Genomic DNA, 24049 nt, shown 5'->3' on the forward strand with positions numbered 1-24049 from the left:
CAACAGCCAATCAAATTAGATCTACTTTGTTTTCATCACACAGCATTCATCCAATCAAATTGCAGGACAACCAACGAAGAAGACATGTCCAAACCACACGCCAGTGAACAAAAAATGATACCTAAAATAATTTAGTTTGGGTATAAAAATTACGAGGTGGTCAACACAAAACGGTTTGCAGTATGCAACACATGCGGTTCCAAAATTACTGATGGAGAGGCAACAACTTCCAACTTCGTCCGGCATTTGAAGTTGCACAAAGAACGGTAAGTTTTGAATGTAAGATAACGTTTATTGGCTAAGTAACGTGACTTTTATTTGCTGTGTAGTTAAATCAGTGAGGCTGTAAACTCACTGCTAACGTTATAACGTTATTGCAAACACGGGAATCTGTTGCAGTTCACTACCTTATTCATACTTTTTGTTCAGTGATTTTTTCAAGCAGGGTTACGTTAGTCAATATATCACACGTAACGTTAGACGGCGGTCAGCAGCACCGCGTATTTTAGCCACCTAAAAAAAGACAAAAATAGTAAAATAAAGGTCAGTTAAAATGTGTACTATATTATGAATATGTGTACCGTTTTAGCTAGCTTTCTGACATACTGTTGGTTGTTTACCTCAGTGGTCCCCAACCACCGGGCCGCGGCCCGGTACTGGTCCGTGGATCGATTGGTATCGGGCCGCACAAGAATTAATTTTTTTTTTTTCTTTTTTTAATTAAATCAACATAAAAAACACAAGATACACTTACAAGTAGTGCACCAACCCAAAACAACTCTCTCCCCCCTTTTGTTCTGGGCATTGAACATGAAGACTCTTCCTTCACTGTTCCGAGTGGCCATGAGAGTCTTGGCAGTGCCTGCCTCCAGTGCTCCAGTGGAGCGAGTTTTCAGCCATGGTGGCATCATACTACGCCCCCATCGTGCACAAATGACTGACAGACTCTTGGCTAATTTGGTCTTTTGCAAATGCAATGCAGCATAGGGCCCTGACATATAAAAAGTACAACTTTTTTGTTATGTTCACGTATATGTCATGTTTTTTCAATGTTAACACTTTTGAACAAATAAGTACATTTGCACTTTATTTTTCAATGTGTTTGTTCTGTAAAGGAATGAGTTAATGTTTAAAATGACTGGTTAATAGTGCTATTATAAAGTGCAATGTCAGCACAATTTTCTTTCCTGCAATTTAAAATGCACTTGTTTTAATAAATAAATACAGCGTTTGAAAAGCATACACAATCTGTGTTAATATATTAGTCTGTGGTTAAAAGGACTTGAAAGGACTCGAAACTCAAAATGCAGGACTTAGGACTTGACTTGAGACTTTCCAGTCTTGACTTTGGACTTGACTCGGGGCTTGCCTGTCTTGACTCGGGACTTGACTCGGACTTGAGGGCAAAGACTTGAGACTTACTTGTGACTTGCAAAACAATGACTTGGTCCCACCTCTGTCTATCTGTCCATCCATGTTCTTTCCATGGCCCCGCTGTCCCTCAAGCAACTAAAATGCATGCATGCATATATTACCAGTGACGTGCGGTGAGGTTGATGGCTGGTGAGGCACTGACTTCATCACAGTCAGATTTACAAACATGTGAACCCTAAAGAGTATCTTATTCACCATTTGATTGGCAGCAGTTAACGGGTTATGTTTAAAAGCTCATACCAGCATTCTTCCCTGCTTGGCACTCAGCATCAAGGGTTGGAATTGGGGGTTAAATCACCAAAAATGATTCCCGGGCGCGGCGCGGCGCCGCTGCTGCCCACTGCTCCCCTCACCTCCCAGGGGGTGATCAAGGGGATGGGTCAAATGCAGAGGACACATTTCACCACACCTAGTGTGTGTGTGTGACAATCATTGGTACTTTAACTTAACTTTAACTTTACACATACAAACTGTAGCACACAAAAAAGCACATTTAATAAAAAAAACGTAATTATGGTCTTACCTTTACTTATAAATGAAGTCCATGCGCAGCTCCTTTTGAACAAAAGCATCGATAACTTGTTTATAGAAGTCTTCCTTATCTTTCTTCAGTTTTAAAAGTCTCTGTGTCTCGATGGAGATCTTCCTTTAAGTATTACCTCCTGCTTCGATTGAAAGTCCAGTTTAGAAAACTGTTTTATTTTAGATATGTAATCCTCCATGTTAATAGTCCAGGCAAGAGGAAAAAATAAACGATCGCTGCTAACTGTTGCTGCTTGTTGTCACTTCTTCTGCAGCCGAGTAGTCGCAAGAATGATCTCTGGGATCACTAGCGCCCTCTACCACCAGGAGGCGGGATTACTGCGAGCCTCACACAGTGCGTCTTCGCAGCCGTTTTATGATTGCTCAGCACAAGAAATACGTTACACACATACAGTTGTTGACAAAATACACTGTACATTATATACCTCAGCTAACTAAACTATGGAAATGTATAATATAATTCATATAGCAATACGGTCTCACTGCACAGCAGACCAGCAGTTAGCCGAGTCATTGCGCAATCCATGGTGAGGCTCAACTCAGTGACGTGCCTCAACTGGCTGGTGACTCACCGCAAGTCTCTTCTCAGTATTTGAACGGCAAATGTGAAAATTCAGCCATTTTGAATAAAAATAATATAAAACTGGTGACGTTAAATGGAAAATAACTTTATAGTATAATCACTGGATACATATAACAATTTAATTTTCTTTTTTTCTTTTTACATTTTTTTTCTTTCCATGATGGCACGTGAGGCCCCGCCTCACCTGCCTCCCCTGACTGCACGTCACTGTATACAGGTAAAAGCCAGTAAATTAGAATATTTTGAAAAACTTGATTTATTTCAGTAATTGCATTCAAAAGGTGTAACTTGTACATTATATTTATTCATTGCACACAGACTGATGCATTCAAATGTTTATTTCATTTAATTTTGATGATTTGAAGTGGCAACAAATGAAAATCCAAAATTCCGTGTGTCACAAAATTAGAATATTACTTAAGGCTAATACAAAAAAGGGATTTTTAGAAATGTTGGCCAACTGAAAAGTATGAAAATGAAAAATATGAGCATGTACAATACTCAATACTTGGTTGGAGCTCCTTTTGCCTCAATTACTGCGTTAATGCGGCGTGGCATGGAGTCGATGAGTTTCTGGCACTGCTCAGGTGTTATGAGAGCCCAGGTTGCTCTGATAGTGGCCTTCAACTCTTCTGCGTTTTTGGGTCTGGCATTCTGCATCTTCCTTTTCACAATACCCCACAGATTTTCTATGGGGCTAAGGTCAGGGGAGTTGGCGGGCCAATTTAGAACAGAAATACCATGGTCTGTAAACCAGGCACGGGTAGATTTTGCGCTGTGTGCAGGCGCCAAGTCCTGTTGGAACTTGAAATCTCCATCTCCATAGAGCAGGTCAGCAGCAGGAAGCATGAAGTGCTCTAAAACTTGCTGGTAGACGGCTGCGTTGACCCTGGATCTCAGGAAACAGAGTGGACCGACACCAGCAGATGACATGGCACCCCAAACCATCACTGATGGTGGAAACTTTACACTAGACTTCAGGCAACGTGGATCCTGTGCCTCTCCTGTCTTCCTCCAGACTCTGGGACCTCGATTTCCAAAGGAAATGCAAAATTTGCATGGTTGGGTGATGGTTTGGGGTGCCATGTCATCTGCTGGTGTCGGTCCACTCTGTTTCCTGAGATCCAGGGTCAACGCAGCCGTCTACCAGCAAGTTTTAGAGCACTTCATGCTTCCTGCTGCTGACCTGCTCTATGGAGATGGAGATTTCAAGTTCCAACAGGACTTGGCGCCTGCACACAGCGCAAAATCTACCCGTGCCTGGTTTACGGACCATGATATTTCTGTTCTAAATTGGCCCGCCAACTCCCCTGACCTTAGCCCCATAGAAAATCTGTGGGGTATTGTGAAAAGGAAGATGCAGAATGCCAGACCCAAAAACACAGAAGAGTTGAAGGCCACTATCAGAGCAACCTGGGCTCTCATAACACCTGAGCAGTGCCAGAAACTCATCAACTCCATGCCACGCCGCATTAACGCAGTAATTGAGGCAAAAGGAGCTCCAACCAAGTATTGAGTATTGTACATGCTCATATTTTTCATTTTCATACTTTTCAGTTGGCCAACATTTCTAAAAATCCCTTTTTTGTATTAGCCTTAAGTAATATTCTAATTTTGTGACACACGGAATTTTGGATTTTCATTTGTTGCCACTTCAAATCATCAAAATTAAATGAAATAAACATTTGAATGCATCAGTCTGTGTGCAATGAATAAATATAATGTACAAGTTACACCTTTTGAATGCAATTACTGAAATAAATCAAGTTTTTCAAAATATTCTAATTTACTGGCTTTTACCTGTATTCTATTCTATTCCCAAAAAGAACATCAGAAGTCTACAAATATTACAAAACTCTGCTTCAGAGTGGATTTTAAAATTATTTTATTAGTTTTTAAATGTCTTGCGCCTTCTTATCTATCTGACCTGCTTTTGCCATATCACCCCTGGCAGATCATGTGGTTTGGTATTTGGTAAAGCCTTTGAGCTGTATACTGCTTTCCTTGTCCATGATGTTCCCCGCCTTCCTTGTCCAGGGTGTACTCCTCCTTCTTTGTCCAGGGTGTACTCATTCTACCTTGTCCAGGGTGTACTCCTCCTTCCTTGTCCAGGATGTACCCCGCCCTCTGCCCAAATGCAGCTGGGATAGGCTCCAGTACCCTATGACCCCGAGAGGGACATGCGGTAGAAAATGGATGGATGGATAATGATGAGAATAATGATGAGGAGGATTAAGATGATGAGAATGATGATGAGAATGATGAGAATAATGATGATGATGATGATGATCATGATGATGATAACGATGATGATGATGAGGAGGAGGAGGACGATGATGACGATGATGATGATGATGATAATTATAATGATGATGATGATGGTGATGATGATGAGAATAATGATGATGATGATGATGATGATGATGTGGATGATGATGATGATGATGATGATGATGATGATGATGATGATGAAAATGATGATGATGATGATGATGATCATGATGATGATGATAGGGATGATGATGATGATGATGATGATGATGATGAGAATGATGATGATGGTGATGATGATGATGATGAGAATTATAATGATGGTGATGATGATGAGAATAATGATGATGATGATGATGATGATGATAATGTGGATGATGATGATGATGATGAAAATGATGATGATGATGATGTTGATGATGATCATGATGATGATGATAGGGATGATGATGATGATGATGATGATGATGATGATGATGATGAGAATGATGATGATGGTGATGATGATGATGATGATGATCATGATGATGATAACGATGATGATGATGAGGAGGAGGAGGACGATGATGATGATGATGATGATGATGATGATGATGATGATGATGATGATGAGAATAATGATGATCATGATGATGATAACGATGATGATGATGAGGAGGAGGAGGACGATGATGATGATGATGATGATGATGATGATGATGATGATGAGAATTATAATGATGATGATGATGGTGATGATGATGATGATGATGATGATGATGATGATAATGTGGATGATGATGATGATGATGATGATGATGATGATGATGATGATGAAAATGATGATGATGATGATGTTGATGATGATCATGATGATGATGATAGGGATGATGATGATGATGATGAGAATGATGATGATGGTGATGATGATGATGATGATAATGGTGATGATGAGAATGATGAGGAGGAGGAGGAGGAGGAGGAGGGGGAGGAGAAGGATGATTTTGATGATGATGATGATGATGATGATGATGATGATGATGATGATGATGATGATGACTCACGCATGCTGACGAGGACCAGAGGGTGGGAGCACATTACACCAGTTTTAAAGTATCTGCATTGGCTACTCGTCTGCTTCAGGGTGGATTTTAAAGTTATTTTATTAGTTTTTAAATGTCTTGCTGACCTGCTTTTACCATATCACCCCTGGCAGATCCTGTGGTTCGGTATTTGGTAAAACGTTTGAGCTGCACCCCGCTTTCCTTCTCCAGGGTGTACCCCGCCTCCCTTGTCCAGGGTGTACTCCTCCTTCCTTGTCCAGGGTGTACTCCTCCTTCTTTGGCCAGGGTGTAATCCTCCTTCCTTGTCCAGGGTGTACTCCTCCTCCCTTGTCCAGGGTGTACTCCTCCTTCTTTGACCAGGGTGTACTCCTCCTTCCTTGTCCAGGGTGTACTCCTCCTTCCTTGTCCAGGGTGTACTCCTCCTCCCTTTTCCAGGGTGTACTCCTCCTTCTTTGACAAGGGTGTACTCCTCCTTCCTTGTCCTGGGTGTACTCATCCTTCCTTGTCCAGGGTGTACCACGGCTTGTGCCCAAAAGCAGCTGGGATAGGCTCCAGTCACCCCATGACTCCGAGAAGGACAAGCAAATGATGGTGATGATGATGATGATGATGACAACGATGATGATGATGATGATGATGATGATGAAGATGATGATGATGATGATGATGATGAGGATGATGATGATGATGATGATGATGATGATGATTTCAAGCTGGCTTCCTAGTGTGTAAGGTGAATCAGTGGCAGACACACATTAACCTGTACCAATAATACAGTAATACAATGATACATTTTAGTAATATTTCAATGAAGTTGTGAACATTTTAGTAATAATTTAATCATGTTATGAACATTTTTAGTAATATGTCAATCAAGTTATGCACATTTTAATAATTTTTCAATCAAGTTATGAACATTTAAGTCATGTTTCAATCAAGGTATGAACATTTTAAGAATGTTTCAATAAAGTTGTGAACATTTTAGTAATATTTAATTCAAGGTATGAACATTCTAGTAATATTTCAATCAAGTTATGAACATTTTAGTAATATGTCAATCAAGTAATTAACATTTTAGTAAAATGTCATTCAAGGTATGAATATTTTAGTAATATGTCAATTAAGTTCTGAACATTTTAGTAATGTTTCAATCAAGTTATGAAAATGTTTGTAATATTTAAATTAAGTTATGAACAATTTAGTAATAATTCAATGACGTTATGAAAATTTATTAATATGTCAATCAAGTTATGAACATTTTAGTTATATTTCATCAAATGTATGATCATTTTAGTGATATTTCAATCAAGTTATGAACATTTTAGTAATAATTAAATCAAGTTATGAACATTTGTGAAATAGTTCAATCAAGTTATGAACATTTTAGTAAAGTTCCAATCAAGTTGTGAACTTTTTATGAATAATTCAATCACGTTATGAACATTTTAGTAATTTTTCAAACACGTTATGAACATTTTAGTAATATTTATTAAAGGTATGAACATTTTAGTAATATTTATTCAAGGTATGAACATTTTCGTAACATTTCAATCAACTTATGAACATTTTAGTTATATTTCAATCAAGTTATGAACATTTTTGTTCAATTAGGTTATGAACAATTAAGTAATATTTCAATCACGTTATGAAAATGTATTAATATGTCAATCAAGTTATGAACATTTTAGTGATATTTCATCAAAGGTATGAACATTTTAGGAATATTTCAATCAAGTTATGAACATTTAATTAATATTTCAATCAATTTTTGATCATTTTAGTAATGTTTAATTCAAGGTCTGAACATTTTAATGATATTTCAATGAGGTTCTGTACATTTTAGTAATAATTCAATGTAATTATTAACATTTTAGTAGTATGTCATTTAAGGTATGAAAATTTTATTGCTAGTTCAGTCAAGTTATGAACATTTTAGTAATATTTCAATCAAGTTACGAACATTTTAGTAAAACGTCAATCAAGTAATGAACATTTTAGTAATATGTCCATCAAGTAATTAACATTTTAGTAAAATGTCATTCAAGGTATGAATATTTTAGTAATATTTCAATTAAGTTCTGAACATTTTAGTAATGTTTCAATCAAGTTATGAAAATGTTTGTAATATTTAAATTAAGTTATTAACAATTTAGTAATAATTCAATGACGTTATGAAAATGTATTATGTCAATCAAGTTATGAACATTTTAGTTATATTTCAGCAAATGTATGATCATTTTAGTGATATTTCAATCAAGTTATGAACATTTTAGTAATAATTAAATCAAGTTATGAACATTTGTGAAATAGTTCAATCAAGTTATGAACATTTGTGAAATAGTTCAATCAAGTTATGAACATTTTAGTAAAGTTCCAATCAAGTTGTGAACTTTTTATGAATAATTCAATCACGTTATGAACATTTTAGTAATTTTTCAAACACGTTATGAACATTTTAGTAATATTTATTAAAGGTATGAACATTTTAGTAATATTTATTCAAGGTATGAACATTTTCGTAACATTTCAATCAACTTATGAACATTTTAGTTATATTTCAATCAAGTTATGAACATTTTTGTTCAATTAGGTTATGAACAATTAAGTAATATTTCAATCACGTTATGAAAATGTATTAATATGTCAATCAAGTTATGAACATTTTAGTGATATTTCATCAAAGGTATGAACATTTTAGGAATATTTCAATCAAGTTATGAACATTTAATTAATATTTCAATCAATTTTTGATCATTTTAGTAATGTTTCATTCAAGGTCTGAACATTTTAATGATATTTCAATCAGGTTCTGTACATTTTAGTAATAATTCAATGTAATTATTAACATTTTAGTAGTATGTCATTTAAGGTATGAACATTTTATTGCTAGTTCAGTCAAGTTATGAACATTTTAGTAATATTTCAATCAAGTTACGAACATTTTAGTAAAACGTCAATCAAGTAATGAACATTTTAGTAATATGTCCATCAAGTTATGAACATTTTAGTAAAATGTCAATCATGTAATGAACATTTTAGTAATATGTCAATCAAGTTAAGAACATTTAAATAGCATTGTATTCAAATTCTGAAGATTTAAGTAATACGTAAATTAAGTTATGAACAATTTAGTAATAATTTAATCAAGTTAGGAACATTTTAGTAATATCTAAATCAAAGTAAGAACATTTTTAGTAATAATTCAATAAACATATGGACATTTTATTAATATGTCAATCAAGTTAATAACATTTTAGTAATATTTCAATCAAGTTATGAACATTTGAGTAATATTTCTATCAAGGCATGAACATTTTAGTATTAAGTCAATCAAGATATGAACATTTTAGTAATATTTCAAACACGTTATGAACATTTTAGTAATATTTATTCAAGTTATGAACATTTTAGTAGTATTTATTCAAGGTATGAACATTTTCGTAATATTTATTCAAGATATGAACATTTTAGTAGTATTTATTCAAGGTATGAACATTTTCGTAACATTTCAATCAACTTATGAACATTTTAGTTATATTTTAATCAAGTTATGAACATTTTTGTAATGTTTCAATCAAGTTATGAACATTTTAGTAATATTTCACTGAAGTTATGAACATTTTAGTAATATTTCAATCAAGTTATGAACATATTAGTAACATTTCAATCAAGTTATGAAAATGTATTAATATATCAATCAAGGTATGAACATTTTAGTAATAGTTCATTCAAGGTATGAACATTTTAGTGATATTTCAATGAAGTTATGAACAGTTTAGTAATATTTCCATTAAGTAATGATACAGTTTAATAATATTTCAATTAAGTTATGAATATATTAGTAATATTTCAATCACGTTATGAAGATGTTAATTATATTTCAATCAAGGTATGAACATTTTAGTAATATTTCAATCAAGTAATGATACATTTTAGTAATATTTAAATCAAGTTAGGAACATTTTTGTAAAATTTCAATCAAGTTATGCACATTGTAGTACTTTTTCAAACAAGTTATCAACATTCTTGTAATATTTAAATAAAATTAGGAACATTTAAGTCCTATTTCAAAAAGTAATGAACATTTTAGTAATAATTCAATCAAGTTATGAACATTTTAGTAATAGTTCAATAAAGTTATGAACATTTTAAGAATTTTTCATTCAAGGTAAGAACATTTTAGTAATATTTCATTCAAGGTATGAACAATCTATTAATATTTCAATCAAGGTACGGACATTTTAGTGATATGTCAATCAAGTTATGAACATTTTACTAATATTTCATTCAAATACGAACATTTTAGTAATATGTCAATTAAATTTCGAACATTTAATCAATATTTCAATACATTTCTGATCATTTTAGTAATGTTTCATTCAAGGTCTGAACATTTTAATGATATTTCAATCAGGTTCTATACATTTTAGTAATAATTCAATGAATCTATTAACATTTTAGTAGTATGTCATTTAAGGTATGAACATTTTATTGCTAGTTCAGTCAAGTTATGAACATTTTAGTAATATTTCAATCAAGTTACGAACATTTTAGTAAAACGTCAATCAAGTAATGAACATTTTAGTGATATGTCAATCAAGTTATGAACATTTAAATAATATTGCATTCAAATTCTGAAGATTTAAGTAATACGTCAATTAAGTTATGAACAATTTAGTAATATTTTAAGCAAGTTAGGAACATTTTAGTAATATTTAAATCAAAGTACGAACATTTTTAGTAATAATTCAAAAAAAATATGAACATTTTACGAATATGTCAATCAAGTTAATAACATTTTAGTAATATTCCAATCAAGTTATGAACTTTTGAGTAATATTTCTATCAAGGTATGAACATTTTAGTATTAAGTCAATCAAGATATGACACGTTATGAACATGAACATTTTAGTCATATTTCAGTCATGTTATGAATATTTGTAGTATTTTTTAAATCAAGTTATGGACACTTTAGTAATATTTCAATCATGTTATGAACATTTTAGTAATATTTCATTCAAGTTATGAACATTTTACTAATAATTCATTCACGTTATGAACATTTTAGTAATATTTCAATCAAGTTATAAACATTTTAGTAATATTTCCTTCAAGGTATAAACATTTTAATAATATTTCAATCAAGTTATGAACTTTAGTAATATTTCAATCACGTTATGAACATTTTTGTAATTTTTCAATCAAACATTATAAACATGTTTAGTATTTTTTTAATCAAGTTTTGAACACCTTAGTAATATTTCAATCATGTTATGAACATTTTAGTAATATCGACCGGTAAATTGAGAGCTTTGCCTTCCGGCTCAGCTCCTTCTTCACCACAACGGATCGATACAGCGTCCGCATTACTGAAGACGCCGCACCGATCCGCCTGTCGATCTCACGATCCACTCTTCCCTTACTCGTGAACAAGACTCCAAGGTACTTGAACTCCTCCACTTGGGGCAGGGTCTCCTCCGCAACCCGGAAATGGCACTCCACCCTTTTCCGGGCGAGAACCATGGACTCGGACTTGGAGGTCCTGATTCTCATCCCAGTCGCTTCACACTCAGCTGCGAACCGATCCAGTGAGAGCTGAAAATCCTGGCCAGATGAAGCCATCAGGACCACATCATCTGCAAAAAGCAGAGACCTAATCCTGCAGCCACCAAACCAGATCCCCTCAACGCCTTGACTGCGCCTAGAAATTCTGTCCATAAAAGTTATGAACAGAATCGGTGACAAAGGGCAGCCTTGGCGGAGTCCAACCCTCACTGGAAATGTGTCCGACTTACTGCCGGCAATGCGGACCAAGCTCTGGCACTGATCATACAGGGAGCGGACCCCCACAATCAGACAGTCCGATACCCCATACTCTCTAAGCACTCCCCACAGGACTTCCCGAGGGACACGGTCGAATGCCTTCTCCAAGTCCACAAAACACATGTAGACTGGTTGGGCAAACTCCCATGCACCCTCAAGGACCCTGCCGAGAGTATAGAGCTGGTCCACAGTTCCACGACCAGGCTGAAAACCACACTGTTCCTCCTGAATCCGAGGTTCTACTATCCGGCGTAGTCTCTTCTCCAGTACACCTGAATAGACCTTACCGGGAAGGCTGAGGACTGTGATCCCGCGATAGTTAGAACACACCCACCGGTTCTCCTTCTTAAAAAGAGGAACCACCACCCCGGTCTGCCAATCCAGAGGTACCACTCCCGATGTCCACGCGATGCTGCAGAGTCTTGTCAACCAAGACAGCCCCACAGCATCCAGAGCCTTAAGGAACTCCGGGCGGATCTCATCCACCCCTGGGGCCTTGCCACCGAGGAGCTTTTTAACTACCTCAGCAACCTCATCCCCAGAAATAGGAGAGCCCACCACAGATTCCCCAGGTACTGCTTCCTCATAGGAAGACGTGTTGGTGGGATTGAGGAGGTCTTCAAAGTATTCCCTCCACCGATTCACAACATCCGCAGTCGAGGTCAGCAGAACAACATCCTCACCATACACGGTGTTGATAGTGCACTGCTTCCCCTTCCTGAGGCGGCGGATGGTGGTCCAGAATCGCTTTGAAGCCGTTCGGAAGTCGTTTTCCATGGCTTCCCCGAACTCCTCCCATGCCCGAGTTTTTGCCTCCACGACCGCTGAAGCCGCACACCGCTTGGCCTGTCGGTACCCGTCCGCTGCCTCAGGAGTCCTATGAGCCAAAAGAACCCGATAGGACTCCTTCTTCAGCTTGACGGCATTCCTCACCGCCGGTGTCCACCAACGGGTTCTTGGATTACCGCCACGACAGGCACCAACTACCTTGCGGCCACAGCTCTAATCAGCCGCCTCGACAATAGAGGCGCGGAAGATGGTCCATTCGGACTCAATGTCCAGCACCTCCCTCGTGACATGTTCAAAGTTCTTCTGGAGGTGGGAATTGAAACTCTCTCTGACAGGAGACTCTGCCAGACGTTCCCAGCAAACCCTCACAATGCGTTTGGGCCTGCCAGGTCTGTCCGGCATCCTCCCCCACCATCGCAGCCAACTCACCACCAGGTGGTGATCAGTAGAAAGCTCCGCCCCTCTCTTCACCCGAGTGTCCAAAACATGAGGCCGCAAATCTGATGACACAACTACAAAGTCGATCATGGAACTGCGGTCTAGGGTGTCCTGGTGCCAAGTGCACATATGGACACCCTTATGTTTGAACATGGTGTTTGTTATGGACAATCTGTGACGGGCACAAAAGTCCAATAACAAAACACCGCTTGGGTTCAGATCCGGGCGGCCATTCTTCCCAATCACGCCTCTCCAGGTTTCACTGTCGTTGCCAACATGAGCGTTGAAGTCCCCCAGTAGAACGAGGGAATCACCCGGGGGAGCACTCTAAAGTACTCCCTCGAGTGAATCCAAAAAGAGTGGGTACTCAGAGCTGCGGCTTGGCGCATAAGCGCAAACCACAGTCAGGACCCGTTTCCCAACCCGAAGGCGGAGGGAAGCTACCCTCTCGTCCACCGGGTTGAACTCCAACGTGCAGGCTCTGAGCCGTGGGGCAACAAGAATTTCCACCCCAGCCCGTCGCCTCTCACTGTCGGCAATGCCAGAGTGGAAGAGAGTCCAGCCCCTCCCGAGAGAACTGGTTCCAGAGCCTTTGCTGTGCGTCGAAGTGAGTCCGACAATATCTAGCCGGAACTTCTCCACCTCGCGCACTTGCTCAGGCTCCTTCCCCCTCAGCGAGGTGACGTTCCACGTCCCAAGAGCTAGCTTCTGTAGCCGAGGATCGGACCGCCAAGTGCCCTACCTTCGGCTGCCGCCCAGCTCACATCACACCCGACCTCTATGACCCCTGCTATGGGTGGTGAGCCCATTGGAGGGGGGAACCCACGTTGCCTCTTCGGGCTGTGCCCGGCCGGGCCCCATGGGGACAGGCCTGGCCACCAGGCGCTCGCCATTGTGCCCCACCTCCGGGCTTGGTTCCAGAGGGGGGCCCCGGTGACCCGCGTCCGGGTGAGGGAAATCTGGGTCCTTTGTTTTTATTTTTCATGGAGGTCTTCGAGCTGCTCTTTGTCTGATCCCTCACCTAGGACCAGTTTGTCTTGGGAGACTCTACCAGGGGACATAAAGCCCCCGGACAACAGAGCTCCTTGGATCATTGGGACACGCAAACTCCTCTACCACGGTAAGGTGGCAGCTCAGAGAGGAGCCAAGTTATAACTAAAATGTAAAATGTCAAGTTATAAACATTTTAGTAATATTTCATTTAAAGTAAAAACATTTTAGTAATATTTCAATCAAGTTATGTAATATTTCAATTATGTAATAATCCATTTTAGTAATATTTCAATTATGTTATGAACCTTTTAGTAATAATTCAATCACGTTATAAACATTTTAGTAATTTTCAATCAAAGTATTAACATTTTAGTAATGTTTCAATGAAGTCATGAACATTTTAGTAATATTTCAATCAAGTTATGAACATTTTAGTTATATTTCAATCACGTTATGAACATTTTTAGTATTTTTTTAATCAAGTTATGAACACTTTAGTAATATTTAAATCATCTTATGAACATTATAGTAATATTTCATTCAAGTCATGAACATTTTATTAATATTTTATTCAAGTTAGGGTACGTGGAAAGTTTTAAATGGTATCATTAAAAAAAACATGACAAATGAGGAACATCCAAGTTATTTCATAGAAAATAATCAAACTATAAATGACCCTAAGGAAATAACGGATGCTTTTAACACCTTCTTTGTGAATGTTGTACCTAATTTAGCAAATGAAATTGTACAACCTGAAAACAGTGTCAAATTTAAATGAACAAACCATGCAAAACAACTTAGAATCGTTTTTTATTTACCCCGTTCATGAAAGTGAAATCACAAAAATTGTAAATTCTCAGAAAAACAAGAAATCAACAGACTGCTGTGACTTGGACTTTTCTCTGTTCAAAGAATTTGTTGATTTTATAGATGTTCCCTTCACTTAAAAATGCAATATTTCTTTTATAAAAGGTGTCTTCCCAAAGAAAATGAAAACGGCAAAAGTTATTCCCATCTTCAAAAGTGGAGATAAGCATCAGTTCACCAAATATAGGCCTATTTCTCTACTCACACAATTGTCAAAAGTCCTTGAAATATTATTTGTGTCAAGATTAGACAGTTTTATTGATAAGCATTACTTGCTAAGTGAACACCAATACGGTTTTCAATCAAACAGGTCCACTTCCATGGCAGTGATAGAACTAGTTGAGGAGGTAACCTGTCATGATCCATGTCCCGGATCATGTTTTATGTTCTGTTAGTTTTGGACTTCATAGTTCCTGTTTTTTGTGCACCCTTGTTTGTTTTAGTTACCATGGTTACTTATTATTTCCACCTGCCTCTGATAAGTGTTCGCCCGCTCACCTGCTGCCCGAGCACTAATCAGAGGCATTATTTAAACCTGCCTTGCCCTCCAGTCAGTGCTGGAGTATTGTTTGTTGTATGCTGTGGACTCCATGTTTTATGCAATGCTCTGTTCATGCTTGTTTTCTGGAGATACCATAGTTCATGCTGATGATTTAATGCTTAGTTCATGCTGCTCGTGCCTTGCCAAGTAAGTTTTGTTTATTTATGCCACAGTTAACGACTTTTTGTTTCATGTCCATAGTTCAGGCTAAGTGTTAGCTTTTGTTTCCTGCGTTAAGTTGTGCCTTCGCCTTGTGCGCCATTTTGTTTTCACCTTTTTTTTTTTACATTAAAACCATGTTTTCTTGTACACCGCCTGTCATCTCTGCATCTTGGGGTTCGTCACCTCCACATCATGACATAACCACTGCAATTGATAAGAGGGAGTTTGCTGTTGGCTTTTTTATTGACCTGAGCAAGGCCTTTGACACCATCGATCACACATTACTTTTAAACAAAATGCAGAGGTATGGTGTCAGAGGTCTTGCTCATGATTGGTTGAAAAGTTATCTTGGTGGCAGAGAACAGTATGTGCATATGAACAATGTAGATTCAATTAAAACGATTATAACACATGGAGTGCCCCAAGGTTCTGTACTGGGACCAAAATTGTTTTTTATTGTATATCAATGATATCTGTAAAATCTTTAAAATAACTCAACTGTATTCTCTTTGCTGATGATACAAGTCTGTACTGTTCTGGGCAGGACCTTGGCCAACTCTTAGAGACTGTAGAGAGTGAACTCCACATACTAAAGCAATGGTTTGATGCCAATAAACTATCCATCCATCCATCCATCCATCTTCTTCCGCTTATCCGAGGTCGGGTCGCGGGGGCAGCAGCTTAAGCAGGGAAGCCCAGACTTCCCTCTCCCCAGCCACTTTGTCCAGCTCCTCCCGGGGGATCCCGAGGCGTTCCCAGGCCAGCCGGGAGAGATAGTCTTCCCAGCGTGTCCTGGGTCTTCCCCGTGGCCTCCTACCGGTCGGACGTGCCCGAAACACCTTCCTAGGGAGGCGTTCGGGTGGGATCCTGACCAGATGCCCGAACCACCTCATCTGGCTCCTCTCGATGTGGAGGAGCAGCGGTTTTACTTTGAGCTCCCCCCGAATGACAGAGCTTCTCACCCTATCTCTAAGGGAGAGCCCCGCCACTCGGCGGAGGAAACTCATTTCGGCCGCTTGTATCCGTGATCTTGTCCTTTCGGTCATGACCCAAAGCTCATGACCATAGGTGAGGATGGGAACGTAGATCGACCGGTAAATCGAGAGCTTTGCCTTCCGGCTCAGCTCCTTCTTCACCACAACGGATCGATACAGCGTCCGCATTACTGAAGACGCCGCACCGATCCGCCTGTCGATCTCACGATCCACTCTTCCCCCACTCGTGAACAAGACTCCGAGGTACTTGAACTCCTCCACTTGGGGCAAGATCTCCTCCCCAACCCGGAGATGGCACTCCACCCTTTTCCGGGAGAGAACCATGGACTCGGACTTGGAGGTGCTGATTCCCATCCCAGTCGCTTCACACTCGGCTGCGAACCGATCCAGTGAGAGCTGAAGATCTTGGCCGGAGGAAGCCATCAGGACCACATCATCTGCAAATAGCAGAGACCTAATCCTGCAGCCACCAAACCAGATACCCTCAACGCCCTGACTGCGCCTAGAAATTCTGTCCATAAAGGTTATGAACAGAATCGGTGACAAAGGGCAGCCTTGGCGGAGTCCAACCCTCACTGGAAACGTGTCCGACTTACTGCCGGCAATGCGGACCAAGCTCTGACACTGATTATACAGGGAGCGAACTGCCACAATAAGACAGTCCGTTACCCCATACTCTCTGAGCACTCCCCACAGGACTTCCCGGGGTACACGGTCGAATGCTTTCTCCAAATCCACAAAACACATGTAGACTGGTTGGGCAAACTCCCATGCACCCTCAAGGACCCTGCCAAGAGTATAGAGCTGGTCCACAGTTCCACGACCAGGACGAAAACCACACTGTTCCTCCTGAATCCGAGGTTCGACTATCCGGCGTAGCCTCCTCTCCAGTACACCTGAATAGACCTTACCGGGAAGGCTGAGGAGTGTGATCCCACGATAGTTGGAACACACCCTCCGGTTCCCCTTCTTAAAGAGAGGAACCACCACCCCGGTCTGCCAATCCAGAGGTACCGCCCCCGATGTCCACGCGATGTTGCAGAGCCTTGTCAACCAAGCCAGCCCCACAACATCCAGAGCCTTAAGGAACTCCGGGCGGATCTCATCCACCCCCGGGGCCCTGCCACCGAGGAGCTTTTTAACTACCTCGGCAACCTCAGCCCCAGAAATAGGAGAGCCCACCACAGATTCCACAGGCCCTGCTTCCTCATAGGAAGACGTGCTGGTAGGATTGAGGAGGTCTTCGAAGTATTCTCTCCACCGATCCACAACATCCGCAGTCGAGGTCAGCAGAGCACCATCCCCACCATACACGGTGTTGACACTGCACTGCTTCCCCTTCCTGAGGCGGCGGATGGTGGTCCAGGATTGCTTCGAAGCCGTCCGGAAGTCTTTTTCCATGGCCTCTCCGAACTCCTCCCATGTCCGAGTTTTTGCCTCCGCGACCGCTGAAGCCGCACACCGCTTGGCCTGTCGGTACCTGTCTGCTGCCTCAGGAGTCCCATGAGCCAAAAGAACCCGATAGGACTCCTTCTTCAGCCTGACGGCATCCCTCACCTCAACCAATAAACTATCAATCAACCTAAATAAAACAAAATATATAATTTTTGGAAATATAGGAAAATAACATACAGTGTCATATAAGAATTGATGATATTGAGATAGAAAGGGTGTATTCAACAAAATGTTGATGATAAATTAAATTGGAAACTGTACATAAATATACTTAAGACAAAGATGGCAACAATTATTGCTATGTTACATAAAATCAAAAACTCTGTAAATCAAAAGGCTCTTAACATGTTATATAATTCTTTCGTACTCCCATATCTTAATTATTGTGTTGAAATCTGGGGTAACAATTACAAATCAAACATCAACTCTACATTCTTACTTTTTTTTTTTTTTTTTTTTTTTGGTCCTGTCCAGCTTCTCGGGCAAATCATATAGTTGATGTAGATGCCCATATCGGCTGTTCAGATTTACTTTACAAAAGAGAAGTGTAGGATACTTCTCTTGTTGCCTTATTTGTATTTGACTTTATTAAATGCATTTATATTATCATTTGGTGCAGCCGGGCCGGAGCAGGAGGGGATAGAAAGAGAAAAAAAAGAAGACAGAGGGGGAAATTGTGGGGACAAGAGGGGGATTAGACAGAGAGACAAAAACAACAACAGCAAACACAACAACAACAATAGAGCAACATCAGCAAATAGGACATGTACAAATATGATGGTAAATGTGATAGCAAATAAGCAGTTAGCGAAAATAAAAAATAATACAGAAATGACAATGAACATTATTACACTACAAATGGAGCAATACAAATACCAATAGAAATAGCGCTATTGATAATGAACAATACCAATAATTTACCTTTATTATCAACAATACAGTTGTTCAAATGCAACAATACATATATTTAATGATAACTTGAAATATGAAATAATGCAGAAAAATGGAGGGGAAGAAAGAGAAGCAACCTACATTAACCTTGTAGATATATTATATTCTTACTTCAAAAGAAAGCGATTAGAATTGTAAATTATGCGGATTATCATGACCATACCTGTTGAGTATTAAACTCTGCGACTGGGTTTTTTCGGATATTGACCACGTTGGGGTTCCGGTCAGAGAACACACAGTCATCATTTGGACTCTTCCAACTTTAATGGTGCATATTGGTTTAGGTTCATTTCTTTAGTTAGTTAGTATCTGTAAATCAGAAGCAAACACCCATCAACATTTATGTCATTTAACTAAACAACAATATAAATGTATGCTCAAAGTAAAATACTAGAGACATAATATATTGCATTTCGACAATGGCATGTGAGCTAGCCACATTAGCAGCAACAATGCTATCCTTAACAGGGAGATGTTAGCTCGTAGCATTTTGACAACACAGCACCAATAATACTCATAAAACACCACTAAATGTTACACAAACACAGTGATGTCTATTAATAAACTAAATTAGTCTTATATAATAATCAACATACTCACATCGTCAAAGACTAGAGCACCGATTAAACGTAGCAGAGAAACAAGTCAGCACACATTAACACACGTCAAAAGGGAAGCGGAAGTGACCCCTACAGGAAGGAAGCGGAAGTGACACTGTCAAGAAATGCTTCAAAATAAAGTAACTGAAAACATAGATAAACATGGAGAATTCTTAACAGCCGCCCCCACATTTGTACAACAAATGTGTAACTACAGGAATTCTTCAAGTGTCCTTACTGTCATCCTCTAAACTTGGAAGTGGGATCAAGCGAGCTACCAGTCTGGTGTAGACTTTACTCTTGGCCATAACCTCAGCAGCCCTGACCTGTCCATCTTGACTCGGAATGGTCTTAACCACTCTGCCGATGGGCCACTGTGCTCTTGGAAGTGAAGGGTCCACCATCAGAACTACAGTGTTGATGGTTATGTTTTCGGACGACCTCTGCCATTTTGACCTGGTCTGCAAAGTGGGTAGATAACTGCGGATGAAGTGGATCCAAAACTGATCCACAAGTGTTTGACAATGGCGCCATCTCCGCCGCCCCATGACAGCTGGGACGTAAACTACTTGCGGCAGTGCAGAATCCCGCCGCCCCATGAGAAGGATGTTTGGGGTGATTGGGTCCAGATCAGAAACATCAGATGATACGTACCCTAGTGGGTTTGAGTTCAGTATCCCCTCCACTTCCACTAGAGTTGTGTGCAAGACATCTTCTGTGACTGACTGCCCTCCTACTGCAACTTGGAGACTGGCCTTGATGGATCTAATTTCCCGTTCCCATGCCCCACCAAAATGAGGTGCATTTGGAGGGTTAAATTTGAAGTCATTCTGATATTCTGTCAGTTGCTCTCTTAGTTGAGGTTCCATCTCTGCAAACACTGTCCTGAGTTCTCTTTCGGCTCCTCGGAAGTTGGTCCCACAATCTGACAGTACCTCTCTTGGTCTTCCCCTCCTGGCAATGAACCGACGTAGAGCGAGAAGGAATGCATCGGCATCCATGGAGTTGAGGAGTTCGATGTGAACTGCTCGAGTTGTAAGACACTTAAAAATGACACCCCACCGTTTCTCTGATCTTCTGCCCACTTTGACCAGATAAGGTCCAAAACAATCCACACCTGTTGAATGGAAGGGTGGACAGAGAAGTCTGAGGCGTTGTGGTGGCAGATCTGCCATCCTTGGGACTGTCGGTTGAGCTCGCCAGCGTTGACAAGATGGGCAATTATGCTGATGGTGCCTGACTGCTTGTCGTCCTCGCAAAATCCAGTAATGTCTTCGAAGTTCTGCATACACTCGCTCTGTACCTGGGTGCAGAATACCAATGCTCTGTTTATTAAATTAAAAACATTAAAACTGCACTATATTGTTGACCTCAACACTGCTATTGTGACGTACAAAGCTCATAACCACATGCTGCCTCTGTGTCTACAGGAGAGGTTCAAACCCAAAGAGAATCCCTATGACCTCAGAGGTTTGGCTGTCTTTCAGAAAGCAAACATAAGAAGGAGCTTAAAAAGTAGATGTGTTTCTGTCAGGGGGGTTCAACTGTGGAACAGCTTGGATGATTCCTTCAAATGTTCCAGTTCCATTCACACATTTAAAAAACACTTTAAGACCAATGTCTTGAAAAAATATATCACTCTTGAATCAACACTGTAATTAATACTATGATCAATGTTAATTAAAAACAAAATGTGAGATATAAATAATAATGGAAGTATAATTGTTTGTATATAGCAGAGGTGTGGACTCGAGTCACATGACTTGGACTCGAGTCAGACTCGAGTCATGAATTTGATGACTTTAGACTCGACTTGACAAAATGTAAAAAGACTTGCAACTCGACTTAGACTTTAACATCAATGACTTGTGACTTCACTTGGACTTGAGCCTTTTGAATTGACATGACTTGACATGACTTGCTACTTTCCCCAAAACCCAAAGATGAAAAAGTTATTCGGGAGCGCTCCGTATTTTTCATTGTGTACTTGTCTATCAGCGTTGCGTGTGTCAGCTGGTGTGGTCTCAGTACAACAGCCAATCAAATTAGATCTACTTTGTTTTCATCACACAGCATTCATCCAATCAAATTGCAGGACAACCAACGAAGAAGACATGTCCAAACCACACGCCAGTGAACAAAAAATTATACCTAAAATAATTTTGTTTGGGTATAAAAATTACGAGGTGGTCAACACAAAACGGTTTGCAGTATGCAACACATGCGGTTCGAAAATTACTGATGGAGAGGCAACAACTTCCAACTTCGTCCGGCATTTGAAGTTGCACAAAGAACGGTAAGTTTTGAATGTAAGAAAACGTTTATTGGCTAAGTAACGTGACTTTTATTTGCTGTGTAGTTAAATCAGTGAGGCTGTAAACTCACTGCTAACGTTATAACGTTATTGCAAACACGGGAATCTGTTGCAGTTCACTACCTTATTCATACTTTTTGTTCAGTGATTTTTTTTAAGCAGGGTTACGTTAGTCAATATATCACACGTAACGTTAGACGGCGGTCAGCAGCACCGCGTATTTTAGCCACCTAAAAAAAGACAAAAATAGTCAAATAAAGGTCAGTTAAAATGTATACTATATTATGAATATGTGTACCGTTTTAGCTAGCTTTCTGACATACTGTTGGTTGTTTACCTCAGTGGTCCCCAACCACCGGGCCGCGGCCCGGTACTGGTCCGTGGATCGATTGGTATCGGGCCGCACAAGAAAAAAAAAAGTTTTTTCTTTTTTTAATTAAATCAACATAAAAAACACAAGATACACTTACAAGTAGTGCACCAACCCAAAACAACTTTCTCCCCCTTTTGTTCTGGGCATTGAACATGAAGACTCTTCCTTCACTGTTCCGAGTGGCCATGAGAGTCTTGGCAGTGCCTGCCTCCAGTGCTCCAGTGGAGCGAGTTTTCAGCCATGGTGGCATCATACTACGCCCCCATCGTGCACAAATGACTGACAAGACTCTTGGCTAATTTGGTCTTTTGCAAATGCAATGCAGCATAGGGCCCTGACATATAAAAAGTACAACTTTTTTGTTATGTTCACGTATATGTCATGTTTTTTCAATGTTAACACTTTTGTACAAATAAGTACATTTGAACTTTATTTTTCAATGTGTTTGTTCTGTAAAGGAATGAGTTAATGTTTAAAATGACTGGTTAATAGTGCTATTATAAAGTGCAATGTCAGCACAATTTTCTTTCCTGCAATTTAAAATGCACTTGTTTTAATAAATAAATACAGCGTTTGAAAAGCATACACAATCTGTGTTAATATATTAGTCTGTGGTTAAAAGGACTTGAAAGGACTCGAAACTCAAAATGCAGGACTTAGGACTTGACTTGAGACTTTCCAGTCTTGACTTTGGACTTGACTCGGGGCTTGCCTGTCTTGACTCGGGACTTGACTCGGACTTGAGGGCAAAGACTTGAGACTTACTTGTGACTTGCAAAACAATGACTTGGTCCCACCTCTGGCAATAAGTGTTCAACTTCAGCCTAAACCCTTTTGGTCTGCAACATTTTCTTTTTCAATCTATGAATGTACAAATGAATGTACACCTACACAGTGGCCTAGTGGTTAGAGTGTCCGTCCTGAGATCGGTAGGTTGGGAGTTCAAATCCCGGCCGAGTCATACCAAAGACTATAAAAATGGGACCCATTACCTCCCTGCTTGGCACTCAGCATCAAGGGTTGGAATTGGGGGTTAAATCACCAAAAATGATTCCCGGGCGCAGCCACCGCTGCTGCCCACTGCTCCCCTCACCTCCCAGGGGGTGATCAAGGGTGATGGGTCAAATGCAGAGAATAATTTCGCCACACCTAGTGTGTGTGTGACAATCATTGGTACTTTAACTTTAACTTTAACTTTACAACTGTTTGTTTATTTTGTTGACCATTGACCGAAGAAGAAAAATAAACTAAACTAACATTTTAGTATTTTTTCAATCAAGTTATGAACATTTTTGTAATATTTCAATCAAGTTTTGTTTATTTTAAGAATATTTTAATTAGGTTATGAACATTTTAGGAATATTTAAATCAAGTTTTGAACATTTTAGTGATATTTCTATCAACGTATGAACATTTTAATATTATTTCAATCAAGTTATGAACATTTTAGTAATATTTCAATTGAGTTCTGTACATTTTAGTAATATTTCAATCAAGTTATAAACATTTGAGTAATATTTCATTTAAGTTATGAACATTTTAGTAATATTTCAATCATGTAATGATACATTTTAGTAATATTTCAATTATGTTATGAACACTTTAGTAATATTTCAATCACGTTATGAAAGTGTCCGTTATATTTCAATCACGTTATGAACATTTTTAGTATTATTTTAATCAAGTTATGAACACTTTAGTAATATTTAAATCATGTTATGAACATTTTAGTAATATTTCATTCAAGTTATGAACATTTTACTAATATTTCATTCACGTTCTGAACATTTTAGTAATCTTTCAATCAAGTTATAAACATGTTAGTATTATGTCATTTAAGGTATAAACATTTTAGTAATATTTCAATCACGTTCT

At 39.1% G+C, this 24049-nt stretch overlaps 1 protein-coding gene across 1 annotated transcript; it reads right to left on the reverse strand.

Moving 5' to 3' along the window:
- Positions 1-18987: 18987 nt before the first annotated feature.
- On the reverse strand, positions 18988-20779 carry LOC133571885 (uncharacterized). The gene is made up of 2 exons (XM_061924405.2): positions 19489-20779; positions 18988-19197 (listed from the first exon to the last, which is right to left on the reverse strand). The coding sequence occupies exon 1, from the start codon at positions 20660-20662 to the stop codon at positions 19712-19714; it is 951 nt and encodes a 316-aa protein (XP_061780389.1). The 5' UTR covers positions 20663-20779; the 3' UTR covers positions 18988-19197; positions 19489-19711.
- Between the last annotated feature and the right edge of the window lie 3270 nt (positions 20780-24049).

The sequence above is a fragment of the Nerophis lumbriciformis genome, linkage group LG29 (genome assembly GCF_033978685.3).
Source record: "Nerophis lumbriciformis linkage group LG29, RoL_Nlum_v2.1, whole genome shotgun sequence".
Classification (NCBI taxonomy): domain Eukaryota; kingdom Metazoa; phylum Chordata; class Actinopteri; order Syngnathiformes; family Syngnathidae; genus Nerophis; species Nerophis lumbriciformis.

Coding starts and splice junctions, on each gene's coding strand:
- LOC133571885 (XM_061924405.2), bottom strand. CDS start 20,662: ATGGCAGATCTGCCACCACAACGCCTCAGACTTCTCTGTCCACCCTTC.